This window comes from Antedon bifida, chromosome 7 (assembly GCF_963402885.1).
Source record: "Antedon bifida chromosome 7, ecAntBifi1.1, whole genome shotgun sequence".
Lineage (NCBI taxonomy): Eukaryota > Metazoa > Echinodermata > Crinoidea > Comatulida > Antedonidae > Antedon > Antedon bifida.
The window spans coordinates 3,764,258-3,790,905 of NC_136232.1; the positions used below are offsets into that span (position 1 = coordinate 3,764,258).

Below are 26,648 nucleotides of genomic sequence, written 5' to 3' on the forward strand. Positions count from 1 at the left end.
TTAGTTACATACTGGTGGCGCTCGTAAATATAATTGAATAATTGAATATAATAGAATAATCAGCATAAAAAAAGACTAAACACGAAGCAAATTCACATCAATCACACCATAGAGATATTATAGTTCACTATAATATCTATGATCACACTTCTTAAAAAGTGAGACATTTAAGAATGTCATTTAGAAAGGAGACATTTTAAAATTGTGTGAATGATGAAAGGATTCTTTGTTGGTGTATTAACTTTATTTCCCACAACCACATGACCGACGTGTTGCTAACCGACTTGTTACGGATCTGGTTAAAATTAATCGTCGTTATATTCTAATGCATGATTAGTTCTTTATGAATAATTGTGATACCTGATCCCTTATTCATGTTTGACGGTCTACTACCTATGAAAAGAAAACAAGTGTCCTCCACCAACGGCAAAAATACACAATAGGTGCAAAGGTCTGTATAATTATAACTGCGACACTTGAGTATTGAGGAAACGACTGTTAATCGATAACATTATAGGCTGACGTTCTGATATCTGTAGGCCTACAAAAATCATGGTGAAACCAACAATACATCCCGTGGGAAAGGATGCTGTTGACCAAGAAAAGAAAGACCTCCAGAAATATGACGACTCGTGTGTGGTTGTGGTAAGTAACATTTTCAGATTATCAGTTCACACGAACTCAATGTAAATCCGGTATGTGCTGATCCGAATCATCATTTCCTCGTACAACCGCGGTAAAAATACTTATGTAATTTAACAATATTTTATTTATTGGAGTAAATTGCAGTCTATCGGAGTTATAATTGTTCTCTGCGTTCAAACGAAAAAAAAAAAACTAATATACATAGGGCCTATAATATACCCCCTGATGAGAGGTGCTTAATATAGGCCTACATTTCTCTACATCAGGTTTAAATTGTATTGGCGGATGTTCCATTTACTAAAACCATTTCGGAGATGTATGTACCCGAGTTATCACGGTTACCGACACGGAGCTATAACAAAGTTAACTGATCACCTACAGCGGATGTAATTCGGATACGATATCTATATATCAGTAATAAACGGGAAGAAATGTGCATTCGTCAAGTTTTCATTATAAAATGCTTAATATAATATCTATGCGAGTCTACTTGCTCATAACTGAACAACACAACATCCGTCAGCAAAGTATAATAACATTCGTTCCTTGTCTTAGCCTTCTTTCTGTCCAATCATTAATTTTGGATAGCTTTAAAAACTATAGTATGTATTGCCATGGATTCATTAATCCATGGCATCCTCTTATCGGTGTGGTGATCTGGTTGTCTCGGGTAGACGGCTTAAGGCATTTCCTCAGTTTCCAGTTTAAGGGTGACGATATGTTTCAGTTTGTTTTATATTTTACATTCAATACTAGGGCTACTTTTAAAAAGAAATTTATGATTGTTTAACACACAAACGATAGGCCTATACGGTATACACGTATTATTTACCGAGAATAATTAAGTCTATCTGTACACAGAGTAAATACAATATGTACAGTAAATATAGAAAAATGACATCACTATTGGCAGACGCTGTACAAATACACCATACCACGTATCGATCGATTGTTTGAATTCAATCGGCCATTATTGTCGGAACTAAAGAAACCGATTGGGCATAATAACAACAACATGTCTTTACATTTTATTGTATTTATAAACCAAAGTCAAGTATCTTTTATTTACGTCTGTTTATTATGCCGTTGATTGTGTCGTCAGAGAGATGACACGGCAAATTCCGCATTGTGTAGCTTGTTTGCTTTTAGATTTAATATAACAATGAACATCCATGATGATTGACAATAACTAATCTATTCAAACAGGTACCGTTTCTCAAAATAATTTTAGAATGTTGTTGTCTTGTTCTGGGAGTTGAGTTTATGAATTGTCGTTAATCCTAATCCGAGAATATTAGCCATAATGGGTATTTCAGCATTCTATTTAATAAAGACTCTATAATCCATAGACATGGCCGAGCTGGTTGCGTAATTGGAACCAGGTACTGAGACATACAGACAGACACAAAATATACATACCCAGTCTCCCTATGGCTAATAATAGGCCTACTTTTTGCAGATTTCTTATAGTCATGAGTTGTGCATCGCTTACATACGAGAAAAAATGTCATTTAAGTCACATATAATATGCAGTTGAATATCTTGCATTTGAACTTCATTGTAAGAATTGTTATTATTTTCTAATAATATGCTATTATAAATAGGTCACCACCGGTACAACAAAACCAGTGGCCATCAAGAAGGCTGGATGCAGCAAACGCAAAGTTGTCCTGTTGACCATTGCTGTTCTGTGTATAATAGCAGTTGCTGTAATTGGAACGTTCATTGCCCTAACATTATTGTTCGGCGATGCACACGTAAGTTTGCTTTTATTTTTACGGTTTTGCTTGTTTGAGAAGTATAGGTATGGTACGCTACAAGTGCAAACATGTTTATATTTTTCCAAAATATAAGTGAATCGCAGTCTGAAACCGAGACTGAAATGACGATATATGTCTTGTTAATGTTTCCATAGGATTCTGGGGACAGCAGCAGTAGCAGTAGTGAAAGTGAAGAATTCGACGGCAATCATGGAGAGCACGGTGGCGATGGAAACCATGGCAGTGACAGTGACGAGCACGGCGGTGGTAGCCACGAACATGGCGGCCATCATGGAGGCCACGGCGGTGATAGCCACGAACATGGCGGACATCATGGAGGACATGGCAGCGATAGTCACGGGCATGGAGGACATCATGGAGGCCACAGCAGTGGTGAACATGGAGGGGGACATCGACCTAGACCTACTCATCGACCTAGACCAGAACCTGAGCATGGTCGACCAGAACCTGAGCATGGGCGACCAGAACCTGAGCATGGTCGACCAGAACCTGAGCATGGTCGACCAGAACCTGAGCATGGTCGACCAGAACCTGAGCATGGTCGACCAGAACCTGAGCACGGTGGTGGTGGACATGGTGGTGGACATGGAGGTGCATATCCTCGTCCATTTCCGGTGGGAACACGCGGACCCTACTATGCATAAACTAGATCTTCTAACCAGGCCTCGTCCTGGTTCTTATTTGAGTAAATTACGTTTATAACAGTCGCATATAATGATCGATTCAGTGATATTTTGAATATTTTCCTTAAAACGTTTATAAGTTAATATAAACTACTGATTAAAATTGAAGTAGATAAGAATGATTAATACAATTCAGAATATATTTCTTGATTGATAAAAAACTCTATAGTCGATCTTCCAACGTTAAACAGAAATAACAAATAACTTTATATTACCGTAGTAAAAATTAGGGTGATTGATGAATTAAAAGAGATAATATATTTGAATTATTCTGTTTCTCACTTTTAATGATTTGAATCAATGACATTTCAAGGTATTAACAACATGTTATAGGCCTATGTAATTTGATTGGTTACCTATATCACGTGCACTTCATTATTAGTTCTACTACTACTGAAGGGGAAGAAAATACCTTTTCTTAAAAGATGTGTCTAAAATAACGGTAAATGACATGTTTTTAGTCCATTTCATTATATAGCTTAAAAATAATTCAATAAAAAAGTGACAGTGTCAGGCATGCTCATGCATCAAAAGTGTAATCAAATCGAAAGTTTGAACAACTCGAATTTCATATCACAAAAAGCACATAATCCAACGCGGTACATAAGAAAAGTACTACAGAAATACAAACATTAGTCAAATGTAGGATTATACTGTAACAAATTTATCTGTTTAAATCGCTTTCAGAAAAAAATATTTCTTATTATATAATAATCTTATATAATAATCTAATAATATCTTAGTCCTAATTTAACATGCCGATTTCCGACTAACGTAACGATCAACCATTAAGCTCGGTTCCCACTTGGACGTAACGCAATGACGTAGGGGAAAAACAAGTGGGTTGACGTCTAATCACAAGCGACAGTTCGAATGATCCATCGTAACTTAAAAACGTCAAATAAACGTAATGATTTTAATAACCATTAACTTAAAACGAACGTAACATAGTAAAAATGTTGAATCTTGATTGGGTTTGTTTTTTGGATAAAATCTTGACAAATATTAAATATTGATAAAAGTACGCGCCTTGGGTTTCCATCTATAGCCATTCATTAAAAACAAGGCCAACAGCCATAAGTCGCGTGCTAAAACGCATAGTGATACCGGACCGACAGACAGACCGACAGACCGACCGACCGATATAGTGAACTATAGAGTCTATGGCCAGATGACAAATATAAACGTCTACATTATAATACAGAATGTGTACGTTTGTTCCTACTGCACGAATCCATACACATGGGGTATAGAAATGACCGCAATTGTACTGGGAATGTTTATGAAATGTTGTGAAATTTGAAAATTATCCGCCGACCACAATATCTTTTAAATTTTTTAACCACTTTAGCAGCTGTTTGGGTTTTTTTGTACGATTTTGTGCAGCTATTGTTTGCATCAATAACTACAAATTCACTGGGAAGATTTTAAACTACATTTGAATAAAATCGGGTGCAGTGGATGCAAGATGCTAGGGTTGGAGGTAATGATGTATCAAAATGATCACAATTGTACTAGCATCAATTCAATTTCAATTTATTTCCACAATATAATAAAATACATACATAAATGCAGTGAAGTGATTATGTGGGGGGAGAGTCATATAAGTCATAAAGACTTTAGGTTTGACCCACCCCAAGATATAACATTCAATACGAAAAAGAAAAAAAAATACATAAACTAATAATAAATAAAAGAAAACAAAGCTGCAATTTCTATTTAAATCATATATTATCCTATCTTAACTGGTCTTATAAAATATATAATTATATTTAACGTTCATCATATCTTGAAAGTAAATAATTCTTGTATACTAATTTAAATTTAAAAGTTGTAAATGCATTTTTAATATCTACATGGATTGAATTCCATAATTTAGCTCCTTGGTACCTAATAGAGTTCTTGATCAAATCAAAACTACATTTAAACCACCATCCGAGTAGGGATAAGGTTAAATGCGTTGAGGGAAGCATAAGAGATCAAACTGACCAGAAGGCATAGACGTATTCAAATTGCAGCGAAAAGAAAAAAAAAACAATAGTGTTGTTTTGCTCACACTGAAACAGCGTATGGTTTTAGTGAGCTAGCAGCCGACTGTATAGTATATGTTGCGATAGAAATTTGTTCTTTAACAATATCCCATTTGTTAACATCCGGGTTGTTGTCAATGTCAAACATGGCGTCAACGATTCCTGGAAACTTGTCACTAGCGTAACTGTTCTTGCTGCTTGGTGCAAACACGATGTGCCTGAAATAATAATAATAATAGATAGAAAGATTTATATAGCGCAAATAAACGATGTCTCTATGCGCTCGACAATAAAGAAAAAGAGTGGAAACCAAAAGGAAGAGGACAAAAAGACAAAAACACCAAGCTAGCACCCAAACCGGAGTATTGGGATACACCATCATCGCTAACTGGGGATCAGTGTGAAAGTAGCCTACTCCAGTTAGCATCGGTTAGGTATTGATATTTTCAAGGATCCGGTGTCTCCTAGCCTAGTCAGAAAACAACAATAGGCAAGAATGGTGAACAAAAGCAAAAAAAAAAAAGGATTACAACGATCCGAACAAATAAGTCTTAAGACGCAGCTTGAAAATGTTGACAGAAATAAATAGAATTATTTTTTTATTAGCATTTAAAGATGTATTGTCCATTTGACTAATTCTAAAAAAATATAAAAATATTTAATTTATTATATGAAAAAAGGTGGGTCATTTTGAAGTATCATAATAGATAATAAATAATAATAAAAACTTTCACCAAAAATATGTCGAAAAAAAATAATTTAACTGAAATACAGACGTTTTTTTTGTTCAAAAAATAACTTTGACTTCCAGTCAAAGTTTTTGATCAAAACATATCTCATAATGCAACGCGCTTGTTTGGTTATTCTGTATGCATAATCATAAAACACCTTCTCAACCGTGACGAGTTGTAAACAATCCTAATTAGCATCATGCATAATGCTTATACTCGTGGTTTGAAATCTTTGTTTACTTTCGCTCGCGAAGATTTTCCAGACGAAATGTAATCAAGTTAATTTACCTGTTAATTACGTAAACTTGTTGTTTTTGGCTCGAATTTTCGACTTAAAGTGAATAACTTTAATATTACTTTGATATGGCCAATTTAAATTTAGAATATTTTGACCTTCATTTTTTGTGTTTCAAGGGACAATACATCTTTAACAATGACATTATTAAAAAAAGTTCTGTATGTAACTGTAAGGCCTAGCCTACTCACCTGGTAAGAGGGCGACCTGGTAGTCCAAAAGGATCTACTAATGTTCGCTCGAGCTGCATTATTTGGTCGTTGAACATTCTTAATTCAATTGGGCTTAAAAAAGGAGAAAAAAGATAATTAAACAAATAGTAGTAATTTCTGACACTCAATTGTCAAGCATTGTCCATGGAGGTATCTATTTTTATACCTCCATGCATTTTGTCCACTATGTAAAATGCTTATATACTTCATACAAGGTTTTCTTTATTTTTGTCAGGTTCAACCTTATTACGATGCTTGTAAGGAAGATGTATGTAACTGTCATGAATCAAGATCCGACTGCGCATAAATATATATTGTGTTAAAAAACTGTGTGGGTATTGTTTCTTTTCATTAAATATTGTTTTTTGGTAAGTATACATTTTTTTTATACGAGGAGTACGCAAGAAAATCCGCGCGCAAAAAAGTTTATTTAGAGTGGAGATCAGCAGATAGATGCCGTAAGTAAAGGGTTATTGTTAAATAATCATGTGTTTATTTTTGGTCGTTTGATAGGTGTACGTAGTAGGCCTACGTAGTGATGAGGTTGATGTATTTTAGGTGTAAATTTCGAATAATGTTCAAAGCGGTTAGGTCGCGCCTGGCTCTACACTTTTTTGCCGTTTCAACATTGGATTTATGTTGAAACTGACTAATTAATTGAATAACTTAGAATTGGTTGATACATTTTCTTAAGTCTCTCAATTTAACTCAAAGCATTACACTATTTTTATGTACAAGAAAAGATGTAATTGTTAAAATACATACTTCGTTTTGTCAACCTCAGAAAGTCTTTCCTCAAAACCAGCAGCTGCACTGGTAAAGTTATTCACAGCACTTTCAAATTCATCTGAAACAAATAACAAACTCATACAATTAAATAAAAACAGTAAAAAAAAAATAAATAAATAAAATTGAATAATAACACGTACCAAGTGACACCTTTTCTTCAAGAATCCGTTTTCCAATTTCTCCTGATTTTAAATTATTGAAGTACATCTCAACGTCTGTAGCATAGTCTACGCAACTCATTGGAATTATCAGTGAATCAGAGAGCGCCCTCATAAGCTCTCCCATAATGTGACCTGTTGTCAGGTGGAACTTGAAGCCCGGATCATAATATTTGTCAACAAGGTTAAAAGTCTCATAAACTGAATGGTACATTGGATAGGATGCTACTGGATATGCGACCTGAAATCATTAAAATACAACATACATCAGCTTGATTTAAGAAGCTGAAATGTATTTATCTCAATGGGTCTACATACCTTATAAAGTTAATTTCTAAAAAATAGAACTTTTCCCTAAGTGCTGTGATTTGGTTCATTGGGTGCACTCTGTCGAAATCTTTGTTTTCGAATTTTTCCTTTTAATTGTAAATTTGTTTAAAGAAATTGTCTTGCATATTTTATATAGATAGAAGATTTAAATATATATACATTATCACCATTTTCTCAAGTATACCGGTATAATAATGTCTCCTGGTGTTTTCTTTTTGTTTAACTTTTTCTAACATCATGTTGCACCATAAAACGTTTATTGAATAATATAAATGTTAAAACATTCCGTTTATACTTACATGGTCATATGTATATGACATGTCAAAGGCGGAAATTCCAATTTGCTGCAGAAAGGATGCATAATCACTTCCGGAGCCTAATCCTCCAATACTGCAATTAACAATATATGTTCTGTAAGTTTCTTTTGATGATAGATTGCTGATTATTGAATTTCAAATGTATGCGGCTCACTGGACCGCTGTAATTATCAATATTATCTTAGAATGAATGCTGATGAATTCCAGGAGAAAAAACATAACTTTGACCATAACTATCACATCTCAACAACTACAAACGAAACAGGCGTTTCTAACCATACTGAGTAATCAAAAACATTGGTAGTTGATGTATTAATTTTATATCTAAGTATATAATTGTGTATTAAACGGTAGTGGAAAGTCGTACTACAGCACATAATCACCATTTTCAGATTGTTATTCAAATTAATTTTTTAATGTCGCTTTTTCTTTTATTTAAGATTTTTTAAATAGTCAATTGACTTTGCTTTTGGTTTATTTGATTTATTTTGTTATTTTAAGTGAAAACATTATTTTTTCGTTTTTTTTTCTACTAAGTGATTAACTTGATTAAAACTACAAACAAAAATGAGCACAATTTACAAACTTCGCCATGTATTTTGAATATTTAAAACAACTTACGGTGGTTCTTCGTTCTTCTCCGTTAGAGATCTTTCTGCCCATAACTCATATATACTTTTGCCTGTTTTTTCGGGATCCTCAACCTGTAATAAAAAAATAATAAAGATGTATTGTCCATTTGACTAATTAAAAAAATTTTTTTTTTTTAATATTTCGAAAAAAAGTGGCTCATTTTGAAGTATCATAATAGTTATTAACTTTACCAAAAATGAGTCGAAAAAAAATAATTTAACCGAAATACAGACGTTTTTTTGTTCAAAAAATAACTTTGATCTCCAGTCAAAGTTTTCGATCAAAACATATCTCATAATGCAACGCTCTTGTTTGGCTACTCTGTATGCATAATCATAAAACTTCGCGATCTGTGTGAAAACACCTTCTCAACCGCGACGAGTTGTAAACAATCCTAATTAGCATCATGCATAATGCATACTCGTGGTTTGAAATCTTTGTTTACTTTCGCTCGCGACGATTTAATAAAACCTCTCAACGTCTTGTGCCTGTGTTATAAACCTTACAAATGTTTGTCGACTAGTGTACTTTTAAAAAAGAAAGATGTATTAAAATATTTACAAGTTTTACAGTATCATAAACCAGTTGCTTCATGTTGGGCGTGGCTGCTGCATGTAAAACGTACGTTCCTGTAAAAGTAAAAGGAACCAGTATAAGCAATGAAATAAAGTGATATCAGCTTCAGGTTTGTTTCATCGCAAGTTCGTTTTAATCTATTGTGTTCTCGAAAGTGTGGTAATATTATCAACCGGAATTCCTATAAATACTCCTGTGATGGTAAAGGATTTGATTGGAAAAACTGTCGAATAAAAAGCCACAAAGCTAAAACAGGTATAAATTATTTTAAAAATTGTAAAACCTGTTTATTCTTCATTTATATTTTTTAACTTAAAAAAAGGTTGTAGATTCCTTTATCTTCTACGAATCGATTTGTATTGTGTTGTGTTAATGTTTTAATGAATTAATTGTAGATATTTGTTATTGTTATACTTTTTAGTTTATTACTGTATTATATTTTATCTCCATGTGCTAGTTAATGTAATATAAGAAACATCACATCACATCGTAAATACCTTCAATTGCCACGTCTAAATTCAGATATGTAACTGCCCTTTCACCAAGATTTTTGGAAAATTCCTATAAGAAAAACAATGCAAAATACTGCATAATTATTTAAAATCTTTAATTGGCACATCTTTACTTTATTCATATCTATAACTATATAAAAAGCATACTATTAGTTGTCTTATCTCCTACCTCCACCCATTCTGTAGATCCAATAATACCGTGCTCTTCAGCTCCCCAGCTTCCAAACACCAATGTGCGTCGTGGCCTCCACCCTAAACAACATTTTAAATATGTAATATTAATAGTTCTTAGTAATTGTAATGACTATTTCAATTTCCTTTCGGAAAAAACATCAAACGTGTTTATGTCATGTCATACATGACGTTGTTTGGTTGTCTTATAATAAGCTTATAATATAATCAAATCGTTATATGAACTATGACCTTTAGTCATTTAACGTACCATTGTCAACCATCTTACAAAATGCTCTAGCAACTTCCATCATGACAGCTGTACCTCCTGATGCGTCAATTGCTCCATATGCCCATGCGTCTCTGTGGTTACCCATAATAACGTAACGATCTGGAGGAAAAAAATCCATTCAGCGATGTGTATTTTGCATTGAATGCGCGTGCCTTACTAACTAGTTTGGAAGTGCATGCGTTTTTGACAATATGGAATGGAGGTGTAGACCTACTGAGATCTAGGCCTGGAATTTGTTCAATCTGTATTCTTAAGTAATAAATAAAGATAGTTTAAGAAGTGCTTAATTTAAAACATGTCAATTAATCTACTTGTCTTAAGGAATGAAATTTGTCATCTAAGATTTAAGAAAAAGAAATACGTAAAGAATATTTGCTTAAGTTATTTTGTAAAAAAATCATTGACCTGCAAGAAGTTTGATAAGTCTTTAAATTTACCTGGTTCCACTTCGCCTTCAATCATTCCAATTGTGTTGTATGCCATTCTTCTCACATTCGATGAGTATATATTCATTCTCACTTCCCTATCAATTATAAAAAACACAGCTGTTTTATTCATACACTACTTTACTAATGGAAATGATAGCTATATTGTAATATGTGTACGCAACCTTTATTAATAAAAAATAAACTACTAAGAAATATTGATAGGATCAGTGGCGAGTATAACACTGTTCACTGTCCACTCTTTGTTGGGACTGTACAAAGAAATTATACGGAATTGTACTTATTTTTTTAAATATTTTTTTGCGATGAGACACATCTTTGTCTATTAAATAATTTAAACTAAAATTTTTGTGGTGATGCAACGCATAATTGAATAAACAAACTTGTTAATATCTGCGCCAGCGAATCCAGGTCCGTATCGATAGGTGAGGTTCTGTAGGTTTCCGCGCCATTCTGATATCACTTCATCACCACCAAGACGCCTTAAAAAGCAAAACAAAAACAGTAAGACCTAACTACCAATGCACTCTCTGTCTTGAAGAATAAAATAAAAATATTGTATAAAAATGTTACTCAAAAATGTTTCGATTAATAATTTCAAAACGCCACGAGGATTTATTTTTTCAACTTTTTTAATTAACTAAATTGTTATGGCTACTTACTTCAGAAATTCTGTCGCGTCATCGTAGCCTATAGGATGAACGGGGATAGCAGGTAGTGAGTCTGCAATGCTTTCTTCACTATGACGATAAGTATAATCTATTAAAATAAAATGATCGGTGTACACAATTTTCATCAACCGTAGCATCATATTTTTTATAATTTAATTAGGTAAATTATTAATTACAACATAAACAATATCTGGGTATACGTAATATGTTCATTGAGATCAAGTAGTGACGTCACATTTGGGCACCATCAAGTATATTTTTGGTCGGACCAGTGACGTCCTTCCTCCAACTTTCACAAACTAAAATCAGTAGGCATATACAACATACCTTTTGCTGGATATCCTTGTGTAAGAGGGTCACCTCTGCCTAAGTATGTTGAGCCTCGTTGACACCCAGTCCCCGGTAGAAATATTCCATCTGGGTACACCTTAGCATCGGGAACAGCGTAGTCACCAGGGTCCGAGTACAGTATCAAACCTTTCGCTCCTACCTCTGCAGCATTACGAACCTACATGGAAATAAATGGTAGACAGTAAGGCTCAAGCTCAAGGTAATGGTATTTAGATGAAACATGATAGAAATTAATTACCAGACCTAAAGAAAATATGTGGTCGCTAGATTTGAGTGATGTTTCTCTTTTCTTTTAATTGTTCAACATTAATAATTTAGTAAGAGTAAAACAGGCATAGTAAGTAATACGTTTTCTAAGAAAGGAATACAGAATGTAAAATAGAGAACAGAACTGTGCTTACAATTATATGATTACGAGTGGTATTTTCTCTTTCCTTTAGGTGGAACAAAATGAATAATTTACTAGAATGGAAACAGGTTTGGTATTTGTGTTACTTACTTTGTCACCTCTGAAGATTTTGCCATACCTTGCAATCACAATCTTGTCAGTAATGTTTAAAGATAAGTTTCGCGTCAGAAAGTGGAAGTCTTCAACGCGAGCGTAATTGGCGTACACTAGTTCGCCCTAAAAGTAAGAAAAGTCTTTTTTATTATCATGTCGTAATTATAACTTAATAATGATATTCACGTCTTTTTTTTCTCTAAGTGTGCAAAATAGCTTGCTTGCCTCAAGGAAGATTTGGAAAGCAGCATGATGGTATGTGGCTATTGATATTTTTCTAGTTGAGAAGAATTTTCCTTTTGACTTAAGTAATTTATAAATTGTTTATATTTGTTGTTTCTTTTTGTTTGTTTATTTTGTGTTTTTGTTTTTTTTTTGTACTTTCAGACGATCCTATTGTGTACATAACTATTGCTAATTGTATAAGCATGGACCTGTAGGCTCATGGTATTCAAGAATTAAACATCTTTTTTTTGTATGACATTGAAATACAATCTACTGTACTGCAAGAAGAGAAACTTTAAATTTCCTAATTCTGAAAAGTGCTGAAAATAAATACAATAAGATGAAACAATCTGTCAAATATATATATAAGTGTAAAAGGTAGACCGAACCAACATTGAAAACTAATTAATTTGATTTTAGCATTTTCTGAATGTAAATAGATAAAAAAATATATGTGCCTAAACTTGTTTTCGGTTAATAGTTAATCTTTTAGTAAGTATAAGTTAAGCAGTTTGAATAATGTCAACCTTTGAAAAACATTTTTAAAAGAGGATGTAAAAACATGACTAACTTTAACGATCCCCGCTGGTGAGTATGCATTGAATGGAGGAAGCAAGTCATCCCGTTCAAGTGCTGATTCACCAAGAGAGTCTTCTTTCAACTGCGATGTGAATATAACATTCCCGGTTTCATTCAGTAATTCAACCTAAGAAAAAAAATGACTGTTAGGTTACCACTCGGATGCCATAACGATATGACCATAATCACAAACGACAGTTCGTACGATCTACGCATCGTGATTGGTCAAATACTTGCACTTACGTCATTTCGTTCTATCAGGAGCCAAACGAAATTCAAACTTAAATTATCAAAATGTAATCGCGGCTGTGGCCGCATTACATGAAAATGTGCGATTATCACTACTTGCAAGTTACTTATTAAGTTACTAAATTATTTGCTTATTGTAGGCCATTGACTTCCATAATCAGCTTCTGATAATCTTTGTTTGAATAACCAAACTATAAATTACTTAATTCCAATTTCACCCAGTCGTAAATAAACTACTTATTTGCTTATTGTAGGCCATTGACTTCCATAATCAGCTTCTGATAATCTTTGTTTGAATAACCAAACTATAAAGTGCACACTTAATTCCAATTTCATCCAGTCGTAAATAAACTACTATATTACCAAAATGCGAGAAAGATTTTAGGAAAAAGAATAGCCGCAGCCGACCTGTGCTATGTTATATGTTATGTCATACAACGTCATAATATCATTATTTTGCATTTTATACTAACTCTGTTTTCTTCGCCTTTGATCTCAGACGGGAAAGAAAGAAGCACTTCGTAGCTCAGTATATCAGCACTAGTCATTCCCCAATCCTTGAATCTTTCTTGCATCCATTCTGCCAGTTCTTTACTGTATTTTCTTCCAGCTACGTGTGGATTTTCGGTCAAATGCCTATCGGTATTTCAAAAAATAAATACAAAACAAATTATATATGTAATTATAATATTTTGAAACGATAAAGATTAGGAAATCTGCGAGTTTCGAACCCGGAACCTTCTGCTTGATATGTGTTATCTTCTGTTTTACCTCAACACGTGAGACAAACATGCAACTCACACAGGGGCCATTTTGTGAATTAGAATTATGTAATTGTGGTTGATTGTTATCTTCTCTTGTTTTGAGTAAATCTCGTCTATTTCGTCTGTATATTCTTCTTGATTGTGTTTTAACTGTATAAGACCGTGGTTGATGTGGTTGTTTGTTCTGCGGTAAAACTTCTGCTTTTTTCCATGTTTTTTCCTGTGTTCTTATTCGTACTGTATCTTCTTCTGTAAGTGGTCTTAAATCTGTTGATCCATGATCAGATTTATGATTAAAACAAGGATAGTTGATTTTTTGTAAAGATGTTGGAGTTATATTTATAGTGATTGAAATTGATTGGATTAATTAACTTAATCAATGAAAATGTAGAGTTTATAGTTATTGTTTCCATAAGAGTTTATTAGTGAAACAGAAGGAAGGTTTTGCTCTTTTGAAAAAAAGGAAGATGTTATGTATTGTATTTGAGTTATGCTGCCCTCTATGGCAAGTGTTAATAAAGGTTACACAAAATGCTTGTGTCAAGCTAGCCAACAATAAGCCAGCCGACAATAAGCATGGATTCAAAGAATATTCTTTAATCCATGCAGCCGACAATAACTATGAAACGCCGTTTGTGTATTTTTTACATTTTCATTATTGCTTAAGGTTTTTATAGTATTAGAAATTCAATATTTGTGAGAAAACGGCGGATTGCTCCTGGAAGTCACTTGGTGGGATTATACTAGGGTACCGGGTCCTACTAAACACCACCAGATACCACGAGATACCTACTAGAGCAATACATCCTACCACCAGAGAGCAGCCACCTGTTTGGAATTGATTATTAAGGGTATATTGCAAATTTCAAAGCTTAATTCTTTCAGAAACTGATAAAAATTGAAGTTTAAAGTTGAATTTCTCGCCGTCGTATTCCAGAACCGAATGCGTTTGATAAACATTATAGCAACGAAACGAACGCATTTATCCGTGTCTCTTGTGTATTGTATTCAACGGTCAACTAGTCGTCCAGTATAAGTTAGGGCGGGACCACTGGCCCCGTTTACTCAACCCTCATCTTTTAAATCTGAGTGTAACACAATTACGATTTTTAATATTATAGTGAAATTTGATACTGTATTTGTGAGAAAATGGCGGATTGCTCCTGGGAGTCACTTGGTGGGATTATACTAGGGTACCTCCTTAGTCGTTCAGTAAAAGTTAGAGTAGGACCACTGGTCCTGTTTATTCAGCATTTATCTTTTAAATCTGAGTGTAACTCAATTACGATTTTTTATATAGGCCTAGAGTGAAATTTGATACTGTATTTGTGAGAAAACGGCGGATTGCTCCTGGGAGTCACTTGGTGGGATTATACCTAGGGTACCTCTCCTTAGTCGTCCAGTATAAGTTAGAATAGGACCACTGGTTCCGTTTACTCAGCCCTCATCTTTTAAATCTGAGTAGTAACTCAATTACGATTTTTAATATACAGTATAGTGAAATTTGATACTGTATTTGTGAGAAAATGGCGGATTGCTCCTGGGAGTCACTTGGTGGGATTATACTAGGGTACCTCCTTAGTCGTCCAGTAAAAGTTAAAGTAGGACCACTGGTCCCGTTTATTCAGCATTTATCTTTTAAATATTAAATTTTATATAATAAATATATAGAATTTGTATATATAGAATATTTATATAGAATTTTGTTATAGAAATTCTATACATTTTTTTCTTACGGGTAATAGGCTATCGGACTTGCGGTTTAAAGAGGAGATAGAGGAAAAAATGTTGACTTGGTGCTATTGTATTCTAGATTTATACAGTTTTGTTTTAGATGTGTGATACAGTTTAGGTAAAGCCAGGGAGTTGTATTAACTGGCAGATTTATATTTATTAGTAGGTAACAGACACAAATCTACAGTTTAGACCTTCAAAACAGTCATTATTGTCTGAAATCCAATAATTGGTTTTCTTTTCTACTAGCAAAAGATACCTGCCCCAGGGTGGGAGTTGCTTCATGGAGACCATGGTTGCAGTGATTTAAATTAAGTTAAGTGACTCCCAGGATCAATCCGCCGTTTTCTCACAAATACAGTATCAAATTTCACTCTAGGCCTATATAAAAAATCGTAATTGAGTTACACTCAGATTTAAAAGATAAATGCTGAGTAAACGGGACCAGTGGTCCTATTCTAACTTATACTGGACGACTAAGGAGGTACCCTAGTATAATCCCACAAATACAGTATCAAATTTCACTATAGGCCTATATAAGAAATCGTAATTTAGTTACACTCAGATTTAAAAGATAAATGCTGAGTAAACGGGACCAGCGGTCCTATTCTAACTTTATACTAGACGACTAAGGAGGTACCCTAGTATAATCCCACCAAGTAACTCCCAGGAGCAATCCGCCGTTTTCTCACAAATACAGTATCAAATTTCACTATAATATTAAAAATCGTAATTGAGTTACACTCAGATTTAAAGATGAGGGCTGAGTAAACGGGACCAGTGGTCACACCCTAACTTATACTGGGCGACTAAGGAGGTACCCTAATATAATCCCACCAAGTGACTCCCAGGAGCAATCCGCCATTTTCTCACAAATACAGTATCAAATTTCACTATAATATTAAAAATCGTAATTGAGTTACACTCAGATTTAAAAGATGAGGGCTGAGTAAACGGGACCAGTGGTCCTACTCTAACTTATACTGGACGACTAAGGAGGTACCCTAGTATAATCCCACCAAGTGACTCCCAGGAGCTATCCGCCATTTTCTCACAAATACAGTATCAAATTTCACTATGATATTAAAAATCGTAATTGAGTTACACTCACATTTAAAAGATTAAGGCTGAATAAACGGGACCAGTGGTCCCACCCTAACTTATACTGGACGACTAAGGAGGTACCCTAGTATAATCCCACCAAGTGACTCCCGGGAGCAATCCGCCATTTTATCACAAATACAGTATCAAATTTCACTATACTGTATATTAAAAATCGTATTGAGTTACACTCAGATTTAAAAGATAAGGGCTGAATAAACGGGACCAGTGGTCCTATTCTAACTTATACTGGACGACTAAGGAGGTACCCTAGTATAATCCCACCAAGTGACTCCCAGGAGCAATCCGCCGTTTTCTCACAAATACAGTATCAAATTTCACTCTTGGCCTATATAAAAAATCGTAATTGAGTTACACTCAGATTTAAAAGATAAATGCTGAATTCACAACAGTTGTTTTCCGCCGAACAGGAAGATTCAGGCAGCTCGCTTGGCATGCTGGGAAGGGGATATTCTCAAAACACAATATAGTTGACCCTATAAAGGCGACCCAAACAATTTCAATCATTAACCAATATGACACATTACACAGTTAAAGCAGATGTTATAAACATCTGTATTTATACAGCCGAGAATGTTACATTCTATTTTTACTTCTTTCTGCATTAATTAATATTTACATTTTATAAAAATAGATGGGAAACCATCACAAAAGATTGAAATATATATCATTATTTCTATTGACAGTCGATTCTCTAAACTTTCATCAATGCAACAACGTACTCCCGCCCTGGCTAGTATCTGGGCTAGTAATTATATACAAGGCCCTTGTTACCCTTACTATATAAGGAAGCGGGGCGAGTGATTTTTACTAGGATGGGTAGGAGGAGAGTTTGCAGGCTTATGTACACAGCGTTAAAAGCTTCACAACATATATAAATAAATCCCGGCTATTACTCAATATTTTTTTGCATCAAGTTTCTTCTTTAATATGATTTGTGAAAATATGTTTTCAATCAATACAATGAATCAATGTACACTTATGTGGATAATGAAACAATGTAAAATTATAATTTTAATGGTAATGATATAATGATGATAGTAACGAGAGAATAAATACTCTCACCCGAACCATAAAAAATTTGGCTGTCGGACATAACAAAGTTTAAACTTGATTGCGCTCTAAAAAAAGAACTGAATATATTAAAAAACGATATTCAATACATGAAAAAACCTCATATGCTCAAACTATAAGTAAGCTCGCAACCTATTCTCATAAATTCAAAATTCTCATTCTGATAATATACGCAAAATTCATGAAACGTTGCGCACTGTAAACAACATCATGGTAATATTTTGTTTGTAAGTTTTTTGTGAAAAGCGATACACCAAAATGGCAGAAACCGTTCTGACAATAACGCCACGAGCAGATAACCAGAAAGTTTTAAAAAAACAGTAAATTGACGTATTTAAGTTATCCGAACATTTGGGTCTCCCTTTTCGTATATTTGGGGTCTCCCTTTTCGTATATTTGGGTCTCCCTTTTCGTATATTTGGGTCTCCCTTTTCGTATATTTGGGGTCTCCTTTTTCGTATATTTGGGTCTCCCTTTTCGTATATTTGGGTCTCCCTTTTCGTATAATTGGGTCTCCCTTTTCGTATATTTGGATCTCCCTTTTCGCATATTTGGGTCTCCCTTTTCGTATATTTGGGGTCTCCTTTTTCGTATATTTGGGTCTCCCTTTTCGTATATTTGGGGTCTCCCTTTTCGTATAGTGGGGTCTCCCTTTTCGTATATTTGGGCCTCCCTTTTCGTATATTTGGGTCTCCCTTTTCGTATATTTGGGTCTCCCTTTTCGTATATTTGGGGTCTCCCTTTTCGTATATCTGGGGTCTCCCTTTTCGTATAGTGGGGTCTCCCTTTTCGTATAGTGGGGTCTCCCTTTTCGTATAGGGTCTCGGGTCTCTGGTCTCTCTCTCTCTCTTTCGAAACACCCACTGTCGGACAGCAACAGTTGGCTTTGGTGCGGAACAGTATCATGAATATTTTCTACCAAACATAGTCTGATATTTTCAAAGTATAACACTAATTTCCAAGCATCTAGCGCTCTATCTTTTCCAATTTTCTTGCCTCAGCCCCAACCATGGTGGGGCCCCAGGTCCCCCAGGGGCCAGGAAACCCTTAGGGGATGTAAAGATGTAAATATCTTCTGTTTAAATACAAAATTATATTATAACGCCATATCTGTCAGTTTACTTCAACAAATCCTCATTATTCAAATGTATTAGATAGTTTTCTGTATAAATGCACTTATATTGAACCTGTTATCATTATAAATATTCACATTAGTGTCACATTATCAACAATAACTAATAAAACAATTATTTGTGTATCAGGAACTTAATAAAATAATTATTTTGAGTTCCTGTTACACAATTTGTTATCAGATAATCTTAGAGATTTAATATATAATATATTGTATTTCAATGTTCAACAAAGATAATGCAATGATTAATGAATCCAATTAGTAAAAAGGAACCGATTGTTGATAATTATAATGATAAAAAGTTCAATATAAGTGCATTTATACAGAAAACTATTAAATTTATATAATTATTCTATTGAGTTCCTGCTACACAATTTGTTATCAGATAATCTTAGAGATTTTTAAATGCTTAAATATTAAAATATTTAAGCATTGTATTTCAATGTTCAACAATGATAATAAAGATAATGCAATGACTAATGAATCCTATTAGTAAACCTTTTAAACACCACAGATTTCGTTGTACAACACTACAATCTCTATGTTGGTATATATAATAGTGATTGTGATAAAAGGAAGTGATGCTAATGATATGATGCATTAATTATGATGGAGATATTATATTTGCACAGTGATAATGAATACAGTGAACTTGTCAATACACAGCAGCAGTTTATCATCCATTCTGATTATATTTGATGAATGTGCTTTCATCTTATAAAAAAAAAGGTTTATTACTAATGTCTTCAGTATGAATCTTCAACATAATTATAATAAAGAGATACTTTGTTTTTTAACTAATACTTATTTATTTATTTCTGTCTTTAGGTGTTCAATGATCAACTTCTTCGTCAACATTTCATATCCATTGAAATCAGCAACAATGGATTATACCAGTAGATTATATTTACATATTTGCAGCCTTCACTATTTATAGAATAAAAATGTTATCAGCATTAAATAAGCCAGTGGGTAAATCTTTATGGAATTCATTTAAAAGCAATATGCTATATAACATTGAATATGAAACATATAATAATAAAGAAATAAGTATAGAAAAATGAGTAGCTTTAAGAAATACTATTATGCTAATATAATTTCTAATTTGATACGTTTATCAGAAAAGGAATTACTGTGATATGAGTTACAGGTGGTACTGATCTATTATGATTTTTATTTCGTTTTATCTTATATATAAATACATTGTATAATCCGGGTTGTAAAATGAAAACAAACAAATGAAAATGAAAAACTCACAAATTCTTTATGTGTAAAATATTTTAAAACGAGATAGATGATAATGATGTCAAGTGTATAGAAAAATATAAGAAAATTAATGAAAAAAGGAGGTAATACGGAATTCATAAATGTAAAAATGTTACTGATGAATTGTAACGACATTTAGAATTGACAAAAATGTGTTAAATAATATGATTTTATGTAATGACATGAGATAATATGAATGTGAATAAAAGTGGTGTTTGCGCCACAAAAGAGAAAAAAAAATGAATTATTATATATCACCTCGAGAATTTCTATTAACAAGAATTTTCACGGAAAGTTAAAAGACCAGTTGGCATACTAAAAACTACATGGATAGCAAACATAAAAAAAATAAATATATCGATCGATTAATTAATTAATTAAAGATGACCATCAGGCCACCGAAAGAGAATCATGGAAACGATTAGCGAACGTAATGTCTACCCAAAACGAAATAGCGTACCTGACAAGCCCGTAGCCAAGGGGGTTCGTAGGGTTCGAACGAACCCCCTTTTTCTGAAGTGCCCTTTCAAACCAGACTAGCCTAGGCATAGGCCTAGCCCATATGATGATTTTTTGCCTTTTCTAGTATAGCCAGCAGGCAAATGTTACTTTTATTACTAAATAGCAAGATCGTATCATAAATAGCTAGTAATCCCGCCGTTTCCAGTGTATTTTCAATTTTCAAATTTATTTTACAAAGAAAATTCGTGATCATTTGGCGACATTAAAAAAAAGTATTATACAAAATTTGTTTTCGGTATTTAGATTATTTTGTTTTCGGTTTGTTTTCGGTTGTTTATAGTTGTTTATGGTTGTTTTCGGTTGTTTTGGTTGTTTTCGGTTATTTTCGGTTGTTTTCGGTAATTAGACTATTCTAACTTATACTGGACGACTAAGGAGGTACCCTAGTATAATCCCACCAAGTTACTCCCAAGAGCAATCCGCCATTTTCTCACAAATGCAGTATCAAATTTCACTATACTGTATATTAAAAATCGTAATTGAGTTACACTCAGATTTAAAAGATGAGGGCTGAGTAAATGGGACCAGTGGTCCTACTCTAACTTATACTGGATGACTAAGGAGAGGTACCCTAGGTATAATCCCATCAAGTGACTCCCAAGAGCAATCCGCCATTTTCTCACAAATACAGCATCAAATTTCACTATGATATTAAAAATCGTAATTGAGTTACACTCAGATTTAAAAGATGAGGGCTGAGTAAACGGGACCAGTGGTCCTATTCAAACTTTTACTGGACGACTAAGGGGGTACCCTAGTATAATCCCACCAAGTGACTCCTAGGGGCAATCCGCCATTTTCTCACAAATACAGTATCAAATTTCACTATAATATTAAAAATCGTAATTGTGTTACCCTTAGATTTTAAAAGATGAGGGCTGAGTAAACGGGACCAGTGGTCCCGCCCTAACTTATACTGGACGACTAAGGAGGTACCCTAGTATAATCCCACCAATTGACTCCCAGGAGAAATCCGCCGTTTTCTCACAAATATTGAATTTCTAATACCATAAAAACCATAAGCAACACTGAAAATGTAAAAAATACACAAACGGCGTTTCATAGTTATTGCTGGCTGGAAAAAAAAAGTGGGCTGGCTTATTGTCGGCTGGCTTATTGTTGGCTAGCTTGACACAAGCACACAAAATGGACCCTTTGTGAGTTGCATGTCTCTCTCACGTGTTGAGATAAAACAGAACATAACAATATGCAGATGTTCTAACCATTAGATTACTGAGGCTTTCATGGTATTGTTCAAACATAGATTTCATCTTTATCGTTTCAAATTAATTAATAATTTATTTCTCCATGTTGATACTAGGTCTCTTATCGATAACAGTTGTTAAACAGTTACGGGTATTTGGTTAATAGGCGGGGCTTTAGTTTTATCGACAACAATAATTCGACGTTATTTTTTTCCTGGTGGAAATAGTCTTAAAGCTCCGTGGGCTTATTTAAGTTTCTTTAGCACAAGTGTATCTTTGTATATTTTATTTTTTGGGAAAATAATTTGAAATTTAATAAAGCTCGGTTCCCATTTGGACGTAACACTACGACGAAGATTTAACGCAAGTGAGTGAGATCAATCACAAGCAACAGCTCGGAATATCCCGTGTCGCTGATTGGTCAAATCACTTGCGTTTCCCTTACGTTTCTTGTGAACCAAAGCTAAGCAAGTTAGTTATGTCTAAATAAAAAAAATGAAAAGTGAACTAAGTTCCAAGTTATACTCTTTTAGACCGCCTGAGATAATCCGGAATTGTGTAACCCGTGTCGTACCCAGACGCAGAAAACGACGTAAATCGGGTGTGATATAGTCATGCACATACGTAAAATATATTTTATGGAAATGAATTCACGGTTCAGATACCATTTTGTGTTACGCTAGCGACCGGAAAGGACAACAAACAAACACAGATAAACCATCATTGGATGGAAATGTCATTTATTAAAATGACGAATATTAAAACGTGTATATTGGTAAAAAATAGATGACATATCACTTTTAGTATAAAACTTAATTATATTACATAATATAAAATCGGTTACGCCCTATACGTTATGTCATCTGAAATCATAAATCAAATACTAATTCTCTTACTTCCTCCTGTTCTCACATTTGACCTTTGTAACTAAAACCAATCTTTAAATGAATGCAAAGTTCATCTCTTTATGACTTTATGTATGTTTATTAAGTAATTTCATAATATCTAAGCAAATCGTACATTCTGCAACAGTATGAACATTATACGATTTGTAGTTATATAGTTTATCTAACAAAATTATGGTACTACTGAGACAGACCTAAATATTATAACGTATATTAATTTCAATAATCATCTATGTTATTCCAGCCTTATTATGAAAACTAATTTTTTCTCTGCTTGAGAACTGAAAACAAACTTTTTTTTTCTTTTTTCACTTAAGTTTACAAAAGTTCCAATAATCCTTAATACTTCGAATCGGTTTATCATTTTAATTTTAAATAGAATAATTGACAATCTGTTTTTATTTCAATTTACCAGACATTGCAAAGTGCAAGTGAGTGCCTCAAGCAGTTATAATGCCTAGCACGATTTAAACAAAAATAAGTTTGTAATGTAGGCTATCATCACAATACAAGTAATGTTTTATAAAAAGGTTATATAAGGACAGTGGAATAACTTACAGTAACTTAGAAATAATTGTATTACGGTACGTGTGTTTATTTGTTTTCCATTTTGTTTAAAGGATTACCATGAAATCAGTTTTTAAAGTTATAATTTCGATCCAAGAAACAGACCATACCATTTTAATCTTAGTTAAAATGTAACACTACACATTCCAAGAAACCAATGCAAAATTAATTCGTATAATATAATAATCAAACACATTATGCCGTATTGCAATACATATAGGGTAGGAAACGATTTCGGATCTATAGTCGAATACATTAACATAGAAGCACAATAGACACAATATTTTCATTAAAGTTTTTAAAAACTAATGGTTTATTATACACTTTCAAAATGAAAGAATCTAAAATTAATTGTGAGACACATCTTGAAATTGCAAGAAATATTAATTTACCCAACGTTAGAAATATGAAAATACATTCAAATGTAAATGTCATAATTATTTCATTATTAAAAAAGTATTTCGTATTTTTTGTTGTGTGTTTTGTATGTCTCAGATCGTTCTTTATGTTATAAATTGGAAGAAATCAGTAAACGATAGACATTTTACCAAATGCTAAATTATAGACCTACGTGCGCTAATAGTATTAATCTCTGTCTACACTATTTAAACATGATGTGACAAACACCTGTGTGTACCCAAATATAGACACGATGATATCATATCACTAACACTGGGTACATGACACTTTTTTTGTCAAACTAGATTAATAGTGTAGACAGAGCTTTAAACAAAAGTGTCTCATGACATATCAATTTGTTTAATGATTGTTTAAACCAAGGAGTTGATAATAATTAATAATTAACAACTCCCTGGTTAAACTTTGTCCCCATTTTATCCCCCATTAAAGTGTTCTTAAAGGAGTGTTCCGGTAAAATCCTGAATGCTGTAACGACATCCTTCCATTTAAAGCTAAATTGGAAATTACAAATTAGACACTATAAGTAGAACTAAGATCATAAATACATTATTATTATCAACTATTATAATTAAAAAAATAATAAATATAATTGAGAAAAAGAACAAAGAATTACGAAGTGAACATCCTATTGAATTAGTAGTAAATAAAGACATTTAGGAAATTAGATTAATACGTATAACCAAGGTCATGATTTTCTTTTGTTTATTCTAATAAATTGCAAGTTGGTCGTTATTCTGCTAGCAGGACTAAATTGTGTGCTAAATGAAAATGTAAGTAATATTATGAGGTATGAACCATTATTAACAAGTTGTCCCGTGCCAACTCTTTCATATAATAGCTTATCAACGTTGACAGTGATTATGTCTCACATAACTGTACGTCAGCTGTAGAATAATCTTTCATTATGCGTTATGAGATTACTTTCAACATTTCTCAAACATTAAGCGATCCTTTAAATCGGTGGTATGTTCAAGTTTTGATATCTCTAGCTAAAAGTTCAGTGTTTTTTAAATTCAAGTTTCTTACGCCTACAGAACAATCAAACATTATTATCAGATAATTTGCTTATTTTGTTAATGATTTATATGATACACATTTAGTGACGCTACTGTCGTTTGGAAAAGACAGATAAAGATTGAGTTTAATCAATTTGTGGTAAATATTTACTTGGTATACTCCCTACCGTAAATATATTTAGGTATTAGTAAACAAGAATGTATTTTGTCAATATGAACGAATTGGGTGTATTGTACCATGAACTTTGCCTGAAATCACAAGAAAGGAGTGCTGTAGAATAAACATTGCCTGCATGGTCCTCGCGTGTTACACAGTGCTGTAAAATAAACAGTACTCGCATGTTCATCGAGTGTTCTAATTTTGAGGAAATTCTGTCCGTGCTTGAATATAATGTGTGTTATAATTTGTGTAAAATAACATGTTGGACACATATGAGTTAGTGAACTCGAGGCTACCATTATTGTTAACAATATTTGTCATCTTTTTCAAATCGCTGTTTTCAGCATTATCCGTAACTAGGGCCTATGTATTCTCTATGATGTAGATTTTCTAAATATTTGTACGAATTGTTGTGAGGTTAAATTACCTTTGTGGGGTTTTTAAAGTAGAATTGTGTGTTTTTTTGCTAGAAAAGTATCTTACTAACTCTGTTATACATGTTTTTTGTCGCAAATTCACAAGGTGAAGTTTGCATATTGTTTACCTAAGAACACATATCGATCGATTGATTAAGAATAATCTAGTATAAAGATTTTTTTTATTCAGAAACTGGTTACACATTTTACAAAAACGGTGCTTGTTTGACTAACCTAAACTTGACCGATACGTTTTATTATCATTATTGTTGGCACAATATAAACCTATCTATTGCCTGAACTAAATTGTATTAGCATAATAATAATAATAGTAATAATAATAATAATGACAATATTACTTTCCGTACCTTAGATGACGGACGATATACATTTATAATTGTGTGAACTATACTACTTATAGCAACAAGCAATTCAATCTATCGTTTCTGTTGTTTTTCTCAATCGCATTTTTAGTCGCGTGGACGCGACTCTATAGTTCACTATGTCGGTCGGTCGGTCGGTCGGTCGGTCGGTAGGTCGGTCGGTCGGTCGGTCGGTCTGGTATCACTATGCGTTTTAGCACGCGACTTATGGCTGTTGGCCTTGTTGTTTACTTACAGCAGATTATCTCTAATGTTGGAAGACTTCATAGTTTCCATCAACTTTTTGCTGATGCTGGAATCAGCTTCTCGGATCGATTTTTCATAGGCTGCATTCGGTTCCGGATCCGAATTAATCGCAAGAGCACCGATTAAAATTCCAATAACAAATCCACAAATTATACCAAGAATCACAGCAATGACTAAATGCGTACGACTTGACTGGCCAGCCATCTTGCTTAACGAAACTTCACAAAGTGTATGCGTATCATTAAAGGAAGCAGCAGAGTTAATATGAACCAAATAACCTGTTTAGACTTTGACCAGGATGTTAATTAAGTCAAGAATTTCAGTGCGCCCTTATGTTGTAACATTTATATTTATTTACCAGTAGGCCTATAGAGTACCACGGTGCTGACGTCACGACGGTAGGTGGCGCTGCGTGGTTGCTAAGGCAACCAAAAATGCGTTCAACCTGCCTGAGTGACTCCAAGGCCACCAATAGTTTAGGAATAGGCTTATTGAAGTAGTCATTTTAAAACTTAATAATTTTCAATAAAAACAAACT

At 33.5% G+C, this 26,648-nt stretch overlaps 2 protein-coding genes across 4 annotated transcripts; one reads left to right on the forward strand and one right to left on the reverse strand.

Annotated features, from left to right (window-relative positions):
* The first annotated feature begins 425 nt into the window (after positions 1-425).
* Positions 426-3,375, forward strand: LOC144848159 (uncharacterized). 3 transcript variants are annotated; one of them, XM_078704854.1, is made up of 4 exons: positions 426-645; positions 2,250-2,402; positions 2,561-2,852; positions 2,916-3,375. In XM_078704854.1, exons 1-4 carry the CDS (start codon positions 553-555, stop codon positions 3,068-3,070), a joined length of 693 nt encoding a protein of 230 aa, XP_078560980.1. In that variant the 5' UTR covers positions 426-552; the 3' UTR covers positions 3,071-3,375. The 3 variants fall into 3 exon arrangements, with proteins under 3 accessions (XP_078560980.1, XP_078560981.1, XP_078560979.1); XM_078704855.1 differs by having other exon boundaries at positions 2,937-3,375; XM_078704853.1 differs by having other exon boundaries at positions 428-645; positions 2,561-3,375.
* Positions 3,376-4,629: 1,254 nt separating this feature from the next.
* LOC144848327 (putative N-acetylated-alpha-linked acidic dipeptidase) lies at positions 4,630-26,648 on the reverse strand. The gene is made up of 18 exons (XM_078705040.1): positions 26,100-26,648; positions 13,652-13,814; positions 12,922-13,056; positions 12,123-12,248; positions 11,600-11,780; positions 11,264-11,360; positions 10,985-11,083; positions 10,593-10,678; positions 10,135-10,254; positions 9,862-9,944; positions 9,678-9,741; positions 9,166-9,233; positions 8,593-8,675; positions 7,954-8,044; positions 7,307-7,565; positions 7,143-7,224; positions 6,357-6,449; positions 4,630-5,357 (listed from the first exon to the last, which is right to left on the reverse strand). Exons 1-18 carry the CDS (start codon positions 26,312-26,314, stop codon positions 5,162-5,164), a joined length of 2,241 nt encoding a protein of 746 aa, XP_078561166.1. The 5' UTR covers positions 26,315-26,648; the 3' UTR covers positions 4,630-5,161.

Bases quoted from the DNA above. Each gene is read 5' to 3' on its own strand.
- LOC144848327 (XM_078705040.1), bottom strand. From the start codon at position 26,314: ATGGCTGGCCAGTCAAGTCGTACGCATTTAGTCATTGCTGTGATTCTT. The intron at 10,679-10,984 runs GTTTGTTTATTC...TATAATTGATAG, and splicing joins GCTGGCGCAGATATTAACAA to GGAAGTGAGAATGAATATAT. The intron at 5,358-6,356 runs GTGAGTAGGCTA...TTATTATTTCAG, and splicing joins CCAGGTCGCCCTCTTACCAG to GCACATCGTGTTTGCACCAA.
- LOC144848159 (XM_078704853.1), top strand. From the start codon at position 553: ATGGTGAAACCAACAATACATCCCGTGGGAAAGGATGCTGTTGACCAA. The intron at 646-2,249 runs GTAAGTAACATT...TATTATAAATAG, and splicing joins ACGACTCGTGTGTGGTTGTG to GTCACCACCGGTACAACAAA. The intron at 2,403-2,560 runs GTAAGTTTGCTT...ATGTTTCCATAG, and splicing joins TATTGTTCGGCGATGCACAC to GATTCTGGGGACAGCAGCAG.